Raw genomic sequence first — 22,027 nt, forward strand, 5'->3', positions numbered from 1 at the left:
TCCAAAAAAGGGAACATCTTTATGTTTAAAAAACAGTTTGAGCAATCATTCCCTATCAGAGTCTAAAGCAAATTGTATCAATAGTGTAGCCACAACCTAGACCTCTACATCCAACTTCTCCTGGAAATTAGATAAGTCCAAACTATCAGCAGATAATTTCTGTTGATTAGGACTTCGAGACTTATTTCGTCTAGGTAAATAATATACTTTGAGAGAGGGGGATGCGAGGTCTCTGGTACTTTCAAAACTTCATTCAAATATCTTTTAAACATAGCTAGTGCAGTTGTTGGAAATATTTTTGGAAAGTTAATAATCCGAAGATTACACCTCCTGATAGAATTTTCCATCATTTCTTGTTTAAAATGCAAACTTGCACTATCTTTGACCCAAGTCAAAGCAGGTGTCTCCAAAGTTTTTATCCTGGTTTCCATATCATCCGATTTATTTTCCAAACTGGTTATTTTAGTCTTCAATTTCAGTTTTTCAGAAAGCACTATAGTACACTTTAAAGATAACTGTTCCATCTGATTCCCCAAAGACATTTGTAGGCCAGAAATTGCCTCCCAGAAAGACTCCATATTAAAGACATTAGGCCTCCGTAAAGGGGCAAGCTCAGTTCTTGGCCCCATCATGGAAACAACAGTACCTCTTGCTGCAGTATCAATTGCTGAAATAGGCATCAGGTTTCCTTGAGCTTGTTCCGATCTCCCCGCTAACTAACTGGCTCTGTTCAGGGACAACCAATCCGCCCTGTTGGATTAACAGGAGAGCATCCTGAGTCGGTTTAGCCAACAGCAGCTCCTCTGACGCTACAGGATGAGTAGGCAAGCTCTGCTCATCCAGAGACAGTGTGGCTCCCTCGAAGGAGAATTTGCACGCTTCAGCCTACACGCTCACTCCAACTGAGGCGAAATCCACCAGTTGTGTCATTCAGGCTCCCCGCTCCACAAAGAGATCCATCGGACCGGTCTGTGCAACCACTGACTCCTCCGGGAAAACCCGAAGCTTTGATTTACGCTTCACCATTTAGGTAGCAGGGAAATTGTTCAAAAAAAGACCGCGCCAGCATTCCCCTGCAGACCTCAAGCCTCCATCTTGGTTTAGCTCCTTCAGATATTCTCCACATAACATTTCTCCTAGTTTACTTTCCACCGAACGCCAATAATTCATCCATTAATCTCTTTCAAGAGCTAATTATTCAATTTGCAGCTAATTTTTCAAACTTAGTGGTTCACCTCACTAGCAACACAGGTTCAAGCAATTCCCAAAACCTATTTCTTGTAACAATGCAAGATCTTAGTTTCAACACCCTTTATCGATCAATACACATCCAAATGTTATTTTCTGTACTTACTAAATGACCTTCATATAATCATATAACCAGGAAGAAACAGATTTTTCATGTTTGTCGTTGCTTTCACCAACAAGTTAGTGGAACTGTGCCAGGCTACATACAGGGTGAGGCAATAAAAAAAGTAACCACTACAGTTTTTTGGTAGAGGTCATACTGTATATACTCGAATATAAGTCGATTCGAATATAAGTCGAGACCCCCCTTTTCCCCCCCAAAAGGAGGAAAAATGGTTGACTCGAATATAAGTCAGTTGGCTTAATATTCAAGTGTCCTGCCCTGTCAGGTTCTACACCCAGCCCCCTTCCCTCCATCCCTCCCCTGTTAGGCACTGCACCCAGCACCCTTCCTTCCTCCCCTGTCAGGCTCTGCACCCAGCACCCTTCCTTCCTCCCCTCCCCTGTCAGGCTCTGCACCCAGCACCCTTCCTTCCTTCCCTCCCTCCCCTGTCAGGCTCTGCACCCAGCTCCCTTCCTTCCTTCCCTCCCCTGTCAGACTCCTCACTCTCCCTCTCAGGCTCTGCCCTTTGTCTCTCCTCTTCGCTCTATCTTCATACCTCTGCTGATCCCTGGTGGAGGTGCAGCGGGCAGGAGCAAGCTTTCCGAACTCCTGCCCTGCTGCTAACCTGCACGGATCCAGTTTCTGCAGTTGAGCGGCATGAGCAGCAGCGTGATTTGGCACTGCTTCTTGACGCTGAGCGGCTTCCTTACTGGCTCCTGCGAATTCTCAAATTCATGGGAGCCAGTAAGGAAGCCACTCAGCACCAAGAAGCAGCGCCAAATCACGCTGCTACTCGTGCCGCTCAACTGAAGAAACTGGATCTGCGCAGCCAGTTAGCAGCGGGGCAGGAGTTCAGAAAGCTTGCTCCTGCCCGCTGCACCTTCACCAGGGATCGGCAGAGGACGGCTGCACCTCCACCAGGGATTCACAAAGGTATGATAGGGCAGGGAGGAGGAGGAGGGGGGCAGAGCCTGTCGGCAGCGGTCTAAAAAGGACTATTTTGTGTTTTTGGAGAGGAGAAACAACTTCAAGGATTCACTCATTGGAAAAAAATATTTCTTTGACTTGAAGATAAGAACTAAGAGTTGCCATACTGGGATAGACCAAAGGTCCATCAAGCCTAGTATTCTGTTTCAGGCAGTGGCCAACCAAGTCACAAGTACCTGACAAGATCCCAAAGAGTAAAACAAATTTTATGCTGCTTATCCTAGGAATAAGCAGTAGATTTCCTTAAGAATGGGAAATTATACAAATCTTTTTAAACCCTGCTATGCTAATTGCTTTCACTAGAGTTTAATGAGAAGCCAGAAATGGGAATGATAGGCGATGGAAACATTTTCAAAACATATGGGAACATTATTAGAGGGCACTTCCACATAAAGATCGCAGTATACGGTTAAATAGATAATTTTGTTATTTTCTTTGCTTTATTTATTTTATGAGGTATCATTTTTCTGTATTTTATAGCTTGAGATAATATGTTACAGATTTATGATGTATATTAACAGACCACTACTTAGAGTGGGAGGGTGGAAGGGAAGTAGGAAATTGCTCTTATTTGTCACTTGTTAATTGTTATCTGCTGTTGTCTGAGGAATATAACAGAAAACTACTTTATTTTGACATGGGGATTCATGTTTTCTGGTTATACCAATTTGTACTTCATTTGGATTTATGCCAAATTAAGTCCCCATTTACCAAGTGTTTTAGGGCTCCTTTTACTAAGGTGCGCTAGTGTTTTTAGTGTGCGCTGCGCGCCAAGAACTAACACCAGCTTAATGCTGGCGTTAGCATCTAGCGCATGCAGCATTGCAGAGCGCGCTAGAACCTCTAGCACAGCTTAGTAAAAGGAGCCCTTAGTGCAGACTGGCACAGTAAATTCCCCCCAAAGCCCACAGGGATTTACAGGGCTTTGGGGTGTTTACTGTGCTTCACTTGCTAGTGCTGCTTTGTAAAAGGGAGCCTAGATGATTTTTTAAAAAGTACAGTTTATCCAAAAAAAAGCTCTTAAGTTTGTATCTGAGGCAATGAAGGGTTAAGTGATTCACCCAAGATCACAAGCTGGATTTGAACTAAGCTTCCCAGGTTCTTTGCCCATTTTAATCTTTTGTTCTTGTTTTTTTTTTGTGCAGGGTTTTGTCAACATTTTTAAACCACTTTCTGCTAGCAAGCGTCATGCTATCCGGGTCCTGTCTCTCTTCAGTGACATTTCTGTAGGTGAGTGTCATGCATGCTTCAGCTCTGAGTTGTAAGGGAGCATCTGATATTCATATACCTCTTAGGAACCAAAGATGGTCTCAGATTTACTGCCCAAATGAGTGAGACTGAAAAACAAAGAATGAGACTTTTCAGGCACTGTATCTATTGCTTTGGAAATCAAAGAAATAACTTAAAATTATGGTTATCTTTCTGTGATTTAATTTAAAATGAATTTCTCAATCGCATCTGAAAAAATAATAATAAATACAGAGGGCAGTTACAAGACAAAATCGTTGCCTAGACAAGAATTGCTTTTCCTCTCTTCCTTTTTGGACTTGCAGGCTCACAGTGAAGGGGAAGGTTGGTGTGCTTCTGCATCCCCAAAATGAGAAAAGCCTAGAAACACATAAAGAGAAGAAAACATGGTAAAATAACATTTGGAACATGCCATGATACCTTTATGTCTTTAAAAGACCAAATAACAAGAGTCTTAAGAACCCAAAACTCGGCAGCACTTATTCAATTAGTAATTATATCTGTTAACTGGATAGTTTTTGCAACACCTTATGGACAGTACTGTTGGATATCCTTACAAACTGTCTCAGCATTATCAGGAGCTGAAGCAGATCAGTGAAATTATCTGGATAGCATTATTCAGCAAAACTATTATCCTAAGTTATCTGAATAGCAACACTGAAACAGCAGCACTAACCACAGTATCCAGATACTCAGTGCCAGCCATTATCTAGATACTCGCTCTGAAAATTTGCATTTGTTTTAGCCATAGTGAAAGGCATTAAAAAAATACTGTTCACCATGGCTCAATATCAGACCATAAAGAATAGGTAGAAAGGTTTGTAACAAGATAGAGAAAGCCCAGATCAGATGTCTGGGAGACTCTTGCATTTGAAGACAGTACCCAATGAGAGACCAGGAGGATTTGCTGAGGGCAAATTAAAAAGGAAGAGAGGCTGAGGATGCAAAAATAGACCAAAGGTGCTAGGAAGTTAGGTAAGTGAAAAGAAAAGGAAGCCATAATAATTATTTTATGTATCTAAAAGCATTATTTCAAGAATCAAAATAAGGCAACAAGAGCAGGCTTAAACATAAGCAAGTAAAACGCATTTGGGAGATGTGGAGCACGCTAAACATAGGCAAGTAGAACATATTGGAGGCAATTCTATAAAATTTAGGCACTATAAACAGCATCTGGATACCCAATAGCCAGGAACAGCTTTCATATACTGTACATGTCCTAAAAGGGCATATTTTGGAGGACAATGGGCATGCATGGGGTGGGACCAGAAACCACACATGCATGACACATTATATCAGTTAGATGCACTGAAAGCAAAAAATGAACATGCTCAAATATACACATGCAGATGTGCTATAAATAGTGATAACTAAGAAAGATGTCTCTTTTGACCTGGAGAATTGATTGGTGTATTCTGCTTCTGGCTGGTGTCTTCCTGGGTGGATAGCTGCTGTAAGACAGAGCTGTGACAAAGTAATGGTGTAGAATCCTTTATTGTTTATCTTTTATTGCATTTAATATACTGCCTATTTTGAACGCCAAATCAAAGTGGTGTATAATAAAAGCACAGAATGAAATAAAAGCTGAACTCCAATAATAAAAGGAAATAATCACTTGAGTACCAAAAAATAAACCACGTGGAGGGGCATAATAAAAAAAAGCGTCTAAGTCCCCTTTTGGCCTAGGCCCTAAACGCTGAAAGTAGAAGCAGGAAAAATGTCCATTCTCAAAAAAAAGTCCAAAATGAGGGGTTTTTTTGAGAATGGCCTACCTCTACGTTCAGATGTTTAAACGCCTAGACCACTACTACGTCTACACTTAAGACACATTACCAACCAAAAAACAGTCTAAGTCCCAAACGCCCAAAACCAAGCCTTTTAGGCAAAGGAGGAGCCAGTCCTTCGCCTAAAAGCTGGATTTTGTAACCGGTGTCTATCAAAAACAACACCGGTTACAGAATCCACACACACCCTCCAGCAACGATCGCGGCAGGAGAGATAGCCAATCTCTCCTGCCGCAATTCATCCCCCACCCCCGGCAAGATCGGGCAGGAAGGAGCTCAACCCCTCCTGCCCCGACACAGCCCCGCGATCAGCTCGGGCAGGAGGGAGCCCAACCCTCCTGCCCTGGCGAAACCTCCACCTTCTGATACCATCCGGGCAAGCGGGAGCCCAACCCCTCCTGCTGTAGTGAAACCCCCACCCCCACTAAGATACGGGCAGGAGGGATCCCAGGCCCTCCTGCCCATGATGCACCACCCCCACAACAGCCCCCCCTGAACCCCAACTGCCGCAACACCTCTATGGACCCTGCGATACCCCCACCCCGTACCTTAAAAAAGTTGTACGAATGGATGGGTCCCAAGCCTGTCTGTCCGGCAGGCCTGCCATCTGCAGAATGGCGGGCCTTAGGACCTGATTGGCCCGGGTGCCTCAAACCCTGCCCACAGGAGGGGTCTTAGGTGCCTGGGCCAACCGGAATTGGCCCAGCTGCCTTAGGCCCCTCCTGTGGGCGGGGCCCTAGGCACATGGGCCCAACAGGCAAAGAGATGGTGTGTGCATGTGTCGGGATCGTTCAGTAGCGATCCAGGCGATCGGTGGGGGGTGTTCCTCTGATCGCCCCCATTTAAATATAAGCCTGTAGTGAATTGGTCAGCCTGCCATGGATCGGTCACCATTGGGCAGGTTAGTGAATCTAGCCCTTTGCGCTAGGTTCACTAAGCAAACCGATCATGTACCGATCGGTTTGCGACCCCTGTGCGACCCGATTTCCCTCTGACCCATTTCACTAACCTCTCCTCCCATCCGTACATGCAAATGAGGGGAATGATATGCAAAGTAGGCAGGGACGCGATTCACTAAACAAATCTGGGATACCGACTGGACTGGCCAGTCGCACACATCTCTGCTGACTCTCCTGCTCCATTACCGCCCTGCACTCTGCCCCAATCTTCCAGCTCTGCTCTCTGCCCCGAACTTGCCCTGCTCTGTCCAGATCATGCCCTGCTCTGTGTAGATCATGCTCTGCTCTCTGCCCCAATCTTCCAGCCCTGCTTTCTGCCCTGATTATACCCTGCTCTCTGCCCTGATCTTCCAGCCCTACTTTCTGTTTCAATCATGCCCTGCTCTCTGCCCCAAGCTCTGGATTTCTGCCACCTTCCCTGCAGTGCGAGCCCACAGGTTTAAAGCAGGGCTGCATGCATGTGTTTCTATTTCCATGGTGTTGCACTGTGTGCACAGTCTGGCTTCTTGAGGTTTCAATTATGTCTTCATATTTTTGTTTTTCATTTGTGGTAACTTATTTTTCATTTAGTGAGAGTCCAATTGGGTTCATAGACAACCCCACGAAAGACAAAGGCGCGCGCCGACAACTGAGCGCAAGACGGAGGCGCGCGCCCAAGAAAATTACAGTTTTTAGGGGCTCCGACGAGGGGGTTTTGTTGGGGAGCCCCCCCAGTTTACTTAATAGAGATCGCACCGGCGTTGTGGGGGGTTTGGGAGCTTGTAACCCTCCACATTTTACTGTAAACATAACTTTTTCCCTAAAAACTAGGAAAAAAGTGAAGTTTTCAGTAAAATGTGGGGGGTTACAACCCCCCAAACCCCCCACAATGCCCCCACAACGCGGCACAATCTCTATTAAGTAAAGTGGGGGTTCCCCCACGCCCCCCCCCCCCCGTCAGAGCCCTAAAAACAGTAATTTTCTGCGGCGCGCATCTCCGCGCTGCGCTCAATTGTCTGCGCACGCCTTTGTCCCGGCGCGCTTTTGACCTGACACCGTCCAATTGTGTTCTATGTTACCATGTATTTTCTATATAGGGATATGGCCTGTTCAGTTTTCCCAATCTATGTACAGATAGATCCATGGTGGCTCAAGGCATCACTAGATCTATTTGTACACCTTTTGGGAAAACTGAATAAACCAGATTACTACAGATCTCTATATACTGTAGAGAATACATTGATTTGACATGAAAGTTGTGGCTTTTGCTGTCTAAAATGAAGGTGTAACTCTCTGGGACAGACTTCAGATATCTGCAAAATATCTGGCTATCAGCCTTCTCCTGTGCAAGTAGGGACTATAGAGGCACTGAGGCTGACCTAAAGAATGATCTGACCCTCTAGAACTCATGCCAACCTCCAGAGCCCCTCATTCTTTTGATATGGCATAAGCTTATTGGATAAAACATCCCATTCATAACCATACCATTTGGGGCAGAGTCTGATATCCAATTAGGTGGCTCAAGGCAATCTGCTGCTTAGTCCAGTACCTTCAAGACATATGATGATATGCTACAGAAATCTGTGGCAGAAAGAACTAGCAGAAGAAGCAAGAAAAGCTTCAACAAATAATTTTTTTTTTAATGTTGTCTATAAATAACATAAGAATTGCCGCTACTGGGTCAGACCAGTGGTCCATCATATACAGCAGTCTGCTCATGCGGTGGCCCTTAGGTCAAAGACCAGTGCCCTGAGTCTAGCCTTACCTGTGTACGTTCTAGTTCATCAGGAACTTCTCTAATTTTGTCTTGAATCTCTGGAGAGTGTTTTCCCCTATAACAGCCTCCAGAAAAGCATTCCAGTTTTCTACCACTCTCTGGGTGAAGAACTTCCTTACATTCGTATGGAATCTATCCCCTTTTAACTTTAGAAACTGCCCTCTCGTTCTCTCTACCTTAAAGAGGGTGAACAACCTGTCTTTATCTACTAAGTTTATTCCCTTCATTATTTTTAGTAACATAGTAGATGACGGCAGATAAATACCCGAATGGTCCATCCAGTCTGCCCAACCTGATTCAATTTAAATTTTTAAATTTTTTCTTCTTAGCTATTTCTGGGCAAGAATCCAAAGCTTTACCCTGTACTGTGCTTGGGTTCCAACTGCCGAAATCTCTGTTAAGACTTACTCTAGCCCATCTACACCCTCCCAGCCATTGAAGCCCTCCCCAGCCCATCCTCCACCAAACAGCCATATACAGACACAGACCGTGCAAGTCTGCCCAGTACTGGCCTTAGTTCAATATTTAATCTTATTTTCTGATTCTAGATCCTTTGTGTTCATCCCACGCTTCTTTGAACTCAGTCACAGTTTTACTCTCCACCACCTCTCTCGGGAGCGCATTCCAGGCATCCACCACCCTCTCCGTAAAGTAGAATTTCCTAATATTGCCTTTGAATCTACCACCCCTCAACCTCAAATTATGTCCTCTGGTTTTACCATTTTCCTTTCTCTGAAAAAGATTTTGTTCTACTTTAATACCCTTCAAGTATTTGAACGTCTGAATCATATCTCCCCTGCCTCTCCTTTCCTCTAGGGTATACATATTCAGGGTTTCCAGTCTCTCCTCATACGTCTTCTGGCGCAAGCCTCCTATCATTTTCGTCGCCCTCCTCTGGACTGCCTCAAGTCTTCTTACATCCTTCGCCAGATACGGTCTCCAAAATTGAACACAATACTCCAAGTGGGGCCTTACCAATGACCTGTACAGGGGCATCAACACCTTCTTCCTTCTACTGACTATGCCTCTCTTTATACAGCCCAGCATCCTTCTGGCAGCAGCCACTGCCTTGTCACACTGTTTTTTCACCTTTAGATCTTCGGACACTATCACCCCAAGGTCCCTCTCCCCGTCCGTGCATATCAGCTTCTCTCCTCCCAGCATATACGGTTCCTTCCTATTATTAATCCACAAATGCATTACTCTGCATTGAATTTTAGTTGCCAGGCATTAGACCATTCCTCTAACTTTTGCAGATGCTTTTTCATATTTTCCACTCCCTCTTCGGTGTCTACTCTGTTACAAATCTTGGTATCATCTGCAAAAAGGCACACTTTTCCTTCTAATCCTTCAGCAATGTCACTCACAAACATATTGAACAGGATTGGTCCCAGCACTGATCCCTGAGGGACTCCACTACTCACTTTTCCTTCCTTCGAGTGACTTCCATTAACTACCACCCTCTGGCGTCTGTCCGACAGCCAGTTTCTGACCCAGTTCACCACTTTGGGTCCTAACTTCAGCCCTTCAAGTTTGTTCAACAGCCTCATATGAGGAACTGTATCAAAGGCTTTGCTGAAATCCAAGTAAATTACATGTTTCTATCATGTCCCCTCTCAGTCTCCTCTTTTCAAAAGAGAAGAGGCCCAGTTTCTCTAATCTCTCACTGTAAGGCAACTCTTCCACCCCCTTAAACATTTTAGTTGCTCTTCTCTGGGCCCTTTCGAGTAGTATTATGTCCTTCTTCATGTATGGCGACCAGTGCTGGACGCAGTATTCCGTCTTCATTTCCTGCATATAGCCTGTCGGCTTCCGGTATGTTGTGTATATCCTCTTCGATAAATACAGATGCAAAAAATGTGTTCAGTTTGTCGGCGATTTCTTTGTCTTCCTTTAGCACTCCCTTTATTCCATGGTTATCCATCGGCCCCACCGCTTCCTTCGCGGGTCATTTCCCCTTAATATATCAAAAGAACGGCTTGAAGGTTTTTACCTCCTTGGCTATTTTTTCCTCGTGGTCTCTTTTGGCCCCTCTTATCGCCTTTGGTACCTGCTTTGATATTGTTTGTGCTTTTTCCAGTTTTTGTCCGTTTTTGACCTTTTCCATTCCTTAAATGAAGTCTTCTTGTCTCTGATCGCTTCCTTCACTGCTACAGTGAGCCATGCCGGTTCCTTGTTCTTTTTCCTCTTTGATCCCTTGTTGATATGTGGTTTATATATATTTTGCGCCTTGGTGACTGTGTCCTTAAAAAGGGACCATGATTGATCTAGCGTTTTTACAGTGCTTATCCTCTTATTAATCTTCTTCCCTATCATGAGTCTCATCCCTTTGTAATTCTGTTTTTGGAAGTTGAGTGTCGTGGCTGTCGTTCTGGATCAATGTTTTGCCCCTGTGTCCAGGTTGAAGTGGATCATATTCTGATCACTGCTTCCCAACGTCCCTTCTACTTGTCCATTTAGAATTAAGTCCAGAATTGCATTTCCTCTCATATTTTCCTTGACAAGTTGTTCTAGGAAGCAATCGCCTAGAGCAGGGGTGTCCAACCTTTTGGCTTCCCTGGGCCGCATTGGCCGAAAAAAATGTTTCTGGGGCTGCACAAATGCACAAACGCTGCAGCAAGACAGAGGAGGAAGCCAGAAAGACGGTAAACACCCGGGGGCAGCAGAGAAAAACACTGCATCGCCCTCGACCAGGGCCACACAAAATACTTCACGGGGCCACAGGTTGGACGCCTCTGGCCTAGAGCATCCAGGAACTTAGTCTCCCTACTGCTGCCGGAGGTGCCTAGGTTGCAGTCTATCCCCGGATAATTGAAGTTGCCCATGATAACTGTGTTGACTCCCTTGCAGTTGCATTTAATCTCATCCGTCATTTCTCCATCAGTTTTTTCAGACTGCCCTGGGGGGTCGGTAATAGATGCCAATCTTTGTTTCTGTTCCATTTGTTACCGGAATTTTGGCCCAACGAGACTCTACCTTATTTTTTGTTTCCAGCGTGTTCTCTCCGGTAGACTCAATTCCTTTTTGATGTATAGGGCAATACCCCCACCTTTTTGACCTACTCTCTCTGCGGTATAGCTTGTATCCCAGTAGCATAGTGTCCCAGACGTTTTCCTCGTTCCACCATGTTTCTGTGATGCCAATGATATCAAAGTTATCTTTTTGTGGCATAGTTTCCAATTCCCTCATCTTATTCTTTAGGCTACTTACGTTCATGTTCATACACTTGAGTTTGCAGCCTGTTACTTGCATTTCCTTCAGTCTTGTGTCCCTTTCGTCCGTCAGGATTTCTGTCTTGCCTATGATCCGGTGAATCTTCCCTGCTATCTTCCTGCATGGTATCCTCTGGGTATACTGTTTCCCGAACCATCGACTCTTGGTCGACTGTCAGCTTTCCCCTTCTTCCTAGTTTAAAAACTTCTCAATTTCTCTTTTGATGTTGCTTGCAAGTAGCCTCGTTCTGTCTCCATCTGACCTCAGTACCGGGAAAGATGGTAGAGGTGCTGATAAAGGACCGCATCATTGATCACCTTGACGGACACAATCTGATGAGGACCAGCCAGCACGGCTTCAGCAAGGGAAGATCTTGCTTGACGAACTTGCTGCACTTCTTCGAGGACGTAAACAGGCAGAAAGACAAGGGCGAGCCGGTCGACATTGCATATCTGGATTTTCAGAAGGTGTTTGACAAGGTTCCGCATGAACAACTACTTTGAAAAATTGCGAGCCATGGAATCGAGGGTGAAATACTCATGTGGATTAAAAACTGGTTGGTGGATAGGAAACAGAGAGTGGGGGTAAATGGAAAAGCATTACGAATGGAGTGTCGCAGGGTTCAGTGCTTGGACCTGTGCTCTTCAACATATTTATAAACGACCTGGAAATTGGTATGACAAGCAAAGTGATTAAATTTGCAGACAATACGAAGTTATTCAGAGTGGTGAAGACGCAGAAGGATTGCGAAGACCTGCAACATGACATATACATGCTCGAGAAATGGGCTGCGACATGGCAAATGAGATTTAACGTGGATAAGTGTAAGGTGATGCATGTCGGTAACAAAAATCTTATACATAAATACGGGATGTCTGGTGCGGTACATGGAGAGACCCCCCCAGGAAAGAGACCTGGGAGTACTGGTCAACAAGTCGAAGCCGTCCGTGCAATGCACAGTGGCTGAGAAAAGGGTGAACAGAATGCTAGGAATGATTAAGAAGGGGATCACGAGGGGGGTCACCTGATGCATCGGATCTGAACGGACGTGTGCCCTTGAGCTCTCTGGTCCCCGGTCTCCAAAACTCTGCTAAACTCCCATCAAGCTCCTGCCCGATCGGCAAAAATCTCCCCAGAGACCTTCCTTAAGTGCTGTGCGCGAATACAGCCTCGGGAATGGCACTTTGTGTCCGGCATGCCGGTGCGTTCTGCAAAGACGCCAAAACATAAGTCTGCCTTCACTGCTCCCAAAATGGCGGCGGCGCCGACTCCATCTTCGTCCCAGCGCAGTGGGGAGAGTGGGCGCAGGAAATTTCCTGCATGGTGACCGCGGCATTAGAGGATCGGCTCCATAAGCTCCAGTCTGCAGTGGACTGCATAAACGAGCGTTTTGAGACGCAGGCAGGCCGCATTGCAGCGGTGGAGCAGCGCGTCTCTGACGGGGAAGATGCGGCGCTGTGGGACTGCTCTAATGTGGTCGTACTGCAGGCCCAGGTGACAGCACTGACTGACCGCCTCGATGAGCAGGAGAATCGCCAACACCGTAACAACCTTCGCGTAGTGGGTCTCCCAGAGCTCCGGGCTGATCAGGACCTGTACCAATTTTTTCAACTCTGGCTACCGACTAAGCTGGGACTGGCTTTATCTGCGAGCGAGCACATCATCTGGGCTCTCGCTTGGGGGATAATAACCGCCTTAGGGCTGCGATTGCTCGTTATCTTAACTGGAAGGAAAAAGAACTCATCCTACAAGCATACCGGAAAGTAGGTCAGTTGGATTATGACGGAAAGAAACTGTTGCTGTTTAACGACTACTCACTCCATGTGGCCTCCCTGCGTAAAGAAATGGCTCCCCTGTGCACCGCACTTCACCGACGAGGAGTGCGGTTTGTGCTGGTGTACTCGGCATCGCTGCGCATTTGGAGAGAGGGGAAACCTCACACCTTTGCTGATCGTGCAGCAGCACAGAAATACTTAGACTCCATGCCGGCAGTGGCGGATGGGGGGGGCCCCAGAGGTTGATCCGGCCCTTTGATGCGGCAGTTTGCCCTCAGTTCTTTTCTCTCTGGCCTTACTCTATTTGTGAGACATTGACCTTCTAGGCAGTGGAGGGGAGTTCTGTCTAGACCCTGCTGGTTTGTGTGGGGGTGAGCTGCGGGGTCTGGGACGTTTGAGGCTTGGTGACCTTTTTGTTCTGGTTTGGTTTTCTGCTTTGGACTGTTTTGGGGTCGCCGGCAGTACATTTTGAGGGAATAAGCAGTCGGGTGGACAATGGGGAACCCATAGACATCATTTACCTCGATTTTCAAAAGGCTTTCGATAAGGTGCCATATGAAAGGCTGCTTAGGAAGCTGTGGAACCACGGGGTGAGAGGGGATGTGCACAGATGGATCAAGCACTGTTTGTCGGGTAGACTTCAGAGGTTCGGAGTAAAGGGCCAATATTCTGACTGGCGGGGAGTCACCAGCGGTGTGCCACAGGGATCGGTGCTGGGGCCGTTACTCTTCAACATATTTATCAATGACCTGGAAAAGGAGGCAAAGTGTGAAGTTATAAAATTTGCAGACGATACCAAACTGTGCGGTAGAGTTAGGTCCAGGGAGGAGTGTGAGGACCTGCAAAGGGACCTGGAGAAGCTGGAAGACTGGGCAAACAAATGGCAAATTCGCTTTAACGTGGAAAAATGCAAGGTCATGCATATAGGGAAAAAGAACCCGTTGTTCAACTACAAATTGGGAGGGGGGCATTGTTGGGAGACAGCAGACTTGAGAGAGACTTGGGTGTGCTGGTGGATGCATCACTGAAGCCATCTGCACAGTGCGCTGCAGCCTCGAAAAAAGCCAACAGGATGCTGGGCATCATAAAGAGGGGCATAACAACCAGGACGCGGGAAGTCATCATGCCATTGTATCGAGCGATGGTGTGTCCACATCTGGAATACTGCGTTCAGTATTGGTCGCCGTACCTCAAGAAGGACATGGCGGTACTTGAGAGAGTCCAAAGGAGAGCAACGAAACTGGTAAGAGGGCTGGAACACTGCCCATACGCCGAGAGGTTGGATAGGCTGGGGCTCTTCTCTCTGGAAAAAAGGAGGCTCAGGGGAGATATGATAGAGACCTTCAAGATCATGAGGGGCATAGAGAGGGTGGATAGGGACAGATTCTTCAGACTGAAGGGGACAACAGGTACGAGGGGGCATTTGGAGAAACTGAAGGGAGATGGGTTTCAAAACAAATGCAAGGAAGTTTTTTTTCACCCAAAGGGTCGTGGACACTTGGAATGCACTACCGGAGGAAGTGATCAGGCAGAGTACGGTACAGGGATTGGACGGATTCCTGAGGGATAAAGGGATAGTGGGATACTGAGAGAGGTATCCAGGTAATAAGTATAGAAACCCAACCAGGTCGTGCATGTGCAAGACCGGAGAATTAGGACTTTGATGGGAAGATAGGACTTCAATGGGAAACCAAGGTGGCAAGGGGGCCCCTTCTGGTGATTCAGACAGGTCGTGACCTGTTTGGGCCGCCGAGGGAGCGGACTGCTGGGCAGGATGAACCTATGGTCTGACCCGGCGGAGGCACTGCTTATGTTCTTATTCTATGCTGTTTCACCTTTGCTGGGGTTTGTTTGGACTGGGCTGCTGGAGGATGGCTGCTTTGCTCCTGCGCTGGCTGGGTTTCCCTTCAATATGGGCAGCTGATGTCTATTTGGGAGACTGTGGGTCCATGAGAGCTCAGCTAAAGACTTTATTTAGATTGCTCCACTTTTTGAGAGTGGAACTTTTTGTTCTTAGTTTTCTCTTTTGTTTTGGGGTTTTTGGGGGATGGCTCTGAGGAAGCTTTTCTCTGGGGGGAGGGGGGAGGTTGGTGGGGAGTGGGGAGGGGGGATGTTTTGGGTGGGGGTATGGGGGGTGGATGTTGTGACTGACTGTGGGTCTGTGTGGCAGATGTATGTGTGGGTAGAGGGGAGAGCTGTGGGTGTGGTGGTGCAGCATTCTTGGGGGCGGTGGGTCATGCTTACATGCCCCGGGCTATTCTTTAATGTGTTCCTGCTTCAGCATTCCTGGATGGGAGGCCTAGCTGGGGGGCTGCCTGTCCATTGTACTACATTGTCTCCTGTTATTATCTTTGGGGACCCCTTTCCTAATGACTAAGTTGACTATAGTTACCTTAAATGTGGACGGGATTCACTCTCCTGTTAAGTGGAAGAAGGTTTTGACCTGGTTCAGAAGGAGGGGGACTGATATTGCTTTTGTGCAGGAAACTCATCTTTCCATTACTGAACACCTCAAGCTTCGTAGAGACTGGGTGGGCGAGGTTTGCTCTTCCTCCTTTGGTACCAGGAAGCGAGGGGTTGCCATCCTTATTCATAAACAATTGCCTTTCCACACTCATAAAGTTCTTCAAGATCAAGATGGCCGATATGTTATCGTGTTGGGGGAATTATGGGGGCAAAAATGGTTATTGTGCAATCTGTATGCTCCTAATGTGTATAAAGATAAATTTTTTTCATCTTTGCTTGCCAAGATAGCCATGTATCCAGATTACCAGCCGTTGGTGGGGGGGGGGGACTTTAACATTACTGTAGATCCTGTCTTGGATTGTAGCCCGACAAAGGTGGGGGCAAGGGACCATGGAGCCAAGAGGGTAAATTTTTTGCTTAGTCAGTTGCAGTTATTGGACACATGGAGGACTTTGCATCCCTCGGAACGTACCTACACCTTTTACTCCCACCCCCACAATGTCTATGCTTGATTGGATTACCTGCTGGTCTCGTCCTCTCTGCTACCCAGGGTGTCTGGGATAGATATTGAGGAAGTTCCCCTATCGGATCACTCCCCGGTTGTTCTGGAATTTCAGGTTACGCCGGAGTCTGGGGAGCAACATTGGAGATTTCCGTGTTACCTTTATCGTGATCTCGAATTTCATAAATATCTTCGGGAACAGTGGTTGGAGTATAGTTACCATAACAACACTGAAGATGTTCATCATATTGGGACATATTGGGAGGCGTCCAAGGCAGTTCTGCGGGGGTTCATTATTGCGTATCTTTCTCGCAAGCGGAAGTCCTTGGATGCTGAGTTGTTGGCCCTATCGGGGGAGCTTCGACAGTTGAGGGCGTGCCATTGCACTTCTCTTTCAGCGGATGATAAACTTTGCTTGCTGACTGTACGGCGCCAGATAGATACCATCTTGACACAGCGGGCCTCTCGCGATATCTATTTTCAACAGTATAAATTGTACGCCTGGGGGGGTAAGACTGGGAGATTGTTGGCCAACTTGGTCCAGCCTCCACGCACCCGTCAGGTTATTTTGTCCATCAGGGACAAGAAAGGTACTTGTTTCACTCAGGAACGGCAGATTCAAGTTCAAGTTTATTGGTTTTTTAATATACCGACCATCAAACAAATATCTGGACGGTTTACAATAAATCTAAAAAAGATAAAAATAAGATAAAATATTAGGTATTAAAAATAAATATGTGAACATAAATAACAAAGACTGGACAGACGTGAGAGTGAGGGTAAAGGGAAGGGAAGGGAAAAGTTACATGTTGAAGAAGAACAGGAGACAGTGGGGAAGGGGAAAGAACATATAGGATGGGTCGCTTTATGAAAGCGGTTGGTTGAGATTAGATAAGAAAAAGAGATAGAGAGTAGAACGAGAAAGAGAAAAAAAAGTAAAATAAAAGGGGATCTGAAAAGAAAAAAAAGAAAAAGAAGGAAGAGTTAAGGTAAGTCTAAACGTAGCCAAAGGCGTCACGAAATAGAAAAGTCTTTAGGCTTATCTTAAATTTGTCTAGATGAAGGTCGTCACGGAGTTGCTGTGGTAAAGAGTTCCATAATGTTGGAGCAGTTACTGCAAAATTTGTTTTCTGAGTATAGTAAAAGTCTTTTATAGACGGAATAAAGAGAAGTTTTTGGTCAGTTGACCTTAGAGTACAAGGGGAGCATTGGGGAATAAGAAGTTTATCGAGAAATAAAGGTTGGTGTGAGTGTTTTATTTTGAAGGAGAGTAGAATGATTTTATAGGTGATACGGTGGGTAACGGGGAGCCAATGAGCCTCTTTGAGAAGAGGAGTGACATGATCAAATTTGCCTTTTTTGTGGATAAGTTTTATTGCTGTGTTTTGTATTAGTTGTAGGCGTCTGATTTCTTTTTGGGGGAGACCGTTGAGGAGAGAGTTACAATAATCTAAGTGGGAAATGACTAAGGAATGAATTAAGATATTGATATTCAACAGCAATTTGTTTCCTTTTATGAATTTCTCTACGCCAATCGACCGTTTTCGGAAGCTGATAGAGATGCCTTCTTTAAGGAGCTTGTGCTTCCTAAACTGACGGTAGCCCAGCTGGAACAGTTGAATGTCCCTTTTAGTCCTGGAGAGGTACAGCTTGGTATTAAGAAGCTCAAGTTAACTAAAGCACCTGGCCTGATGGGTTTGGCTCTGAGTATTACAAGATACTGTCAGATCAGGTCTCCTCTGTCTTGACGGGGGCGTTTAATGCGCTCTCCGAGAAACGGGGTTTAGGGACTCCTAATATGGCCCACGTTGTGCTTTTGCCTAAACCTGGCAAGAATCCGGCTCAGGTGGGATTTTATAGGCCTATTTCCCTCCTTAATCAGGATGCTAAGCTGTTTGCTGCGCTCTTGACACATAGATTGAATGCCTTTTTGCCGCTGTTGATCCATGAGGACCTGGCGGGATTTGTGCCGGGCCGTTATGTGTCAATGAATCTGGTCCGGGCTTTGATGGCCCTTCATTCCAAGTGTGGACTGGAGGGAGAATCGGCTAACGTAGGCTTGGACATGGAGAAGGCATTTGATAGTATCTCCTGGCCCTATCTCTTCTGGGTTCTACGTCAGTTTGGCATAGAGGGTTCCATTCATCACTGGATTTGTAGCTTGTATATACAACTGCAGGCCAGACTTTTAGTCAATGGTCAGTTTACTGAATCGTTTGCTCTGGGAAGGGGGACCAGACAGGGCTGCCCGTTATCCCCGTTACTTTTTGTGTTAGTTATCGAGCCCTTGGCTGCTTGGATTCGCAATGATCCGACTTTTCAGGGCATTCGCATTGGGGACTGAGGAGTAGTGGCTCGTGGCCAGTAGGGGGTGATGTTTATGGGACGGTAATGGAATGGATATCAGAACATGATAGTGCAGTATTTTTGTGGAGTTTTTCTACAAAAGCGCCTGTTTTTCGTATGATTCTGGGTAATTCTAGTTAGATACAAGCATATGTGTTAGTTAAGGCCACGCCCAATAGAAGCGTACGACAAACTGGTGAATATAAATGAAGCTAAAGCCAGAAAAACACACTACAGATTAATATAAGGGAAAGTATAGTAACATTCTTTTTATGTAATTTGCTATTAGGCCAGATCATGAAAGAAACCAGGTATACATGGAATCCATTTTGGTTCTCTGTCTTTTCTATATCTTCTCAGTCTTTGGAATCCATTTTGTTTTCCAAGTCTTTGTTCTCAGCATCGTGGTGTTAATTAATACCACATGTGCTTTAGACTGGTTAGGAAGATAACGTGTCCCAAACTAAGATATAACAGTAATTAAATATAGTTATTAATCAAGTTATGAATGTATGGAATGCTTGGCCAAGCAAGTATGAATGAAGTATGTGATTATGTGACTGTATTGAACAAAATAATGGGTTTTGAAAAAACATATGATATATCTTTGCAACCTAAAGAAATCCTAAAATAACATCTGGAAGTAATTAAGTCAGAGACTCCTGCTCTAACATAGGAAGGCTTCTGTGTGAGACTGTCAGCTCAGGGGGAGGCCAGCCCCTTCTCCTCCTCCTCCAGGCTGAGGTTTCTGTGTGCAGATCCATAGCCTGTCAGTTTAGGGAGAGCTTCTCTTTTCCTCTAGGGCTGAGAACTTTTCAGCATCTTTTTAACAAATAATTTTCTTAATATACTTTTGTGAAAATTATGATTTATATTCAGAAATGAATATAAGTAAACAAATGTAATGTTCTAATACTTTGTCTAACTTTTAAGACCACCCATGTTAATTTTTATTGGTTGTCAAACTGATGATGTCACAATGAGCCAAAAGTATATAATAGAGGATCTGGAGATCCTAAGCTGAGCTCGTTATCAGAAGGCCAGCATTTGGCAACTATAACGATCTCCCATTAGCGCAACTGTTAATGCAAGCAATTATGCTTTATTCTTTTGAATCTCATAATGATCAACTGTTTTTACACCTAAGCAGCAACAGGACCAGCCGCCACTACCGGGAACCCTTTGCCACGATCCAACCAGACATATAAGATCTTCCCCCAGCAGTCCATTGGATAGATCAATCTACCTGCTTTTAAATATCAGCAGCAGTGGGAGAACAACTGCTTTTACACCTAAGCAGCATTGGGACCAACCGCAACTACCAAGAGCCCATAGACCAGATCATGACAGGAGTGTGAGCTCCACACCTCCTGCAGTCCGCTAGGAAGATCAACTGCTTTAACACCTAAGTAGCAGCAAGACCAGCTGCCTATAATAGGAGCCCTTGCCCCGATCCAACCAGGCATGTGAGCTCCTCCCCCAATATCCCGTTTAAGAGATCAATCTACCTGCTTTAAATATCAGCAGCAGTAGAAAAACAACTGCTTTTACATACAAGCAGCAGCGAGACCTACCGCAACCACCAAGAACCCACAGACCCGATCCTGCCAGGAGCGTGAACTCCTCCCCCTGCAGTCCATTGGAGAGATCAATCTGCCTGCTTTTAAATATCAGCAGCAATGGAGATCAACTGCTTTTACACCTAAGCAGCAACGAGACCAGCCACAACCACCGAGAGCACACAGACCCGATCCTACCAAGAGTGTGAACTCTTCCCACCCTGCAATCTGCTAAGAAGATCGACTGTCGGCTCCGGGCGGCTTTCCCGCAGAGGAGAGAATCCTGCATTCACCGTGGGCCTCATCTGGGGCAGCCTCCTTGGAGCGGATGGGGCACGGGCAGTGTGTCTGGGAGGGAATGCATGGATGGGAGAACATCGCAGGGGAGGAGACATAGGCATCCTGGGACTGTCGGCCAAGTCTCTTCCCTGAAGAAGCCCTTTCTGGAAACTTCAATCGCTCCTCCTAAACTTACTTGCTCCATTTCATCACTGACGCTAACCCATTCTGCTTCTATTCCTTTCTCTCCTCTCTTCTACCTTCCAAGTATTTAGATCAATGCTGTCTTGTTATTTTATTTTTCCTCTAACTCTACTTTTCACTTCTCTATTACCCTCCAGGTACTTTAGTTAGATTGTGAGCCTTCGGGACAGTAAGGGAATTTTTCAAGTACCTTTCTTATTTCTAATCTTAATGTATATTTTCTGTAAACCGCTTAGAACCTAACGGATGTAGCGGTATATAAGAAATAAATTAAATTACATTACATTACATAATGGAAAAATAGAAACAATAACTCAATAAATCTTAATTATAATTTTTAAAACCTTGCGCTGGTGTCATTTTGCATGTTTTTATTATTTTTCAAACCTTGAGCTTTCAAGAAGGCGTCAGTGTCCCTTGCTCAGGACAAAGAAAGTCGCATTAATCTTTTTGCCGACGATATTCTCCTTTATCTCAACCAACCTCGATGGGATCTGGGGCGGGTCCTTGCTTTGGTTCTCTCCTTTGGAGATCTTTCTGGTCTGCGTGTTAATTGCGATAAATCTGAACTTCTCCCATTACAGTTCACTAAGGTGGAGACCTGGCATGCGAGCCTAGAGATTCCACCGGTGAAGGGGCTGATGTGTTACCTTGGTGTGTATTTAAGCCCAGACCTCAAACTTCTGTACCAATATAATGTGACACGCCATTTGGAGGCGATCCAGCGTTTGTGTGATAAATGGAGAGATCTTCCGCTGGGTGTTTGGGGTCGTGTGGCTTTGACTAAGATGATACTTCTTCCCAAGATTCTGTATTCCTTGCAGGCAGTACCTCTTTGGGTTACTGTTAAAGAGGTGCATATGTTTCGTTCGCTTATTTCCTCCTTCATTTGGTGTCATAAGCGTTCCAGGATTAGTTATGCCACTTTGGCTTTAGATAAATATAGGGGTGGTTTGAACCTCCCTGATCTTCGCTATTATAACGTCGCCGTTCTGTTTCGTTTCATCCATGAAGGATGGTTGGAGTGTTATAAATTCTCTCCCCAGGGTTGGGTAGAGTCCTGGTGTGCCCCTCACTCGGTCTTGTCTCTTCTTCACGCTCCATTGTCTGCTATAACGGGGGGAGGGGCTAAGTTCGCCTATCTTCTCCCACTGCGGCGTGTGTGGCGGTGGTGGCGACATCAGCAGGGGAAGACTCCGGCAGCTTCCCTTTTGTTACAACTGTATGGGAATCTTGGTTTTCCCCGGGAGTGGGCCACTCCTAGTTTCGGCAGTGGGAGCAGAGGGGGGGGGGGTTAGAACTCTTCAGGATTTCCTTACAGTGGGGGGAGGTCATTTTCCTACTTTTGCCCAGTTACAAGCTCACTGGCACCTGCCACAGACTCATTTCTGGGCTTACCTTCAAGCCCGGCATTACTATTTGTCCCTTGGTCGTAAATGGGGGGATGCTTGGCTCTGTGGTCCCTTGGATGTTCAGTTTTTTCAGGTATCTCCTGCTTCTAACAAACTAGCTACCTGGTATCGGATTCTGAAGAATGCATCGGATATGGGATCTATTGATCGATTGGCTTCCCAGTGGCAATCAGAACTTGCCATTAT

At 45.7% G+C, this 22,027-nt stretch overlaps 1 protein-coding gene across 1 annotated transcript in view; it reads left to right on the forward strand.

The window, feature by feature from the left end:
* The window catches only part of DNMT3L (DNA methyltransferase 3 like), a 182,221-nt gene that overhangs the window by 88,549 nt on the left and 71,645 nt on the right, over positions 1 to 22,027 (forward strand). The window contains exon 7 of the mRNA XM_033942929.1: positions 3,484 to 3,568. Coding sequence (XP_033798820.1) covers positions 3,484 to 3,568 — 85 coding nt within the window. The remainder of the gene's footprint in view (positions 1 to 3,483; positions 3,569 to 22,027) is intronic.

This window comes from Geotrypetes seraphini, chromosome 4 (assembly GCF_902459505.1).
Source record: "Geotrypetes seraphini chromosome 4, aGeoSer1.1, whole genome shotgun sequence".
NCBI classification, from domain to species: domain Eukaryota; kingdom Metazoa; phylum Chordata; class Amphibia; order Gymnophiona; family Dermophiidae; genus Geotrypetes; species Geotrypetes seraphini.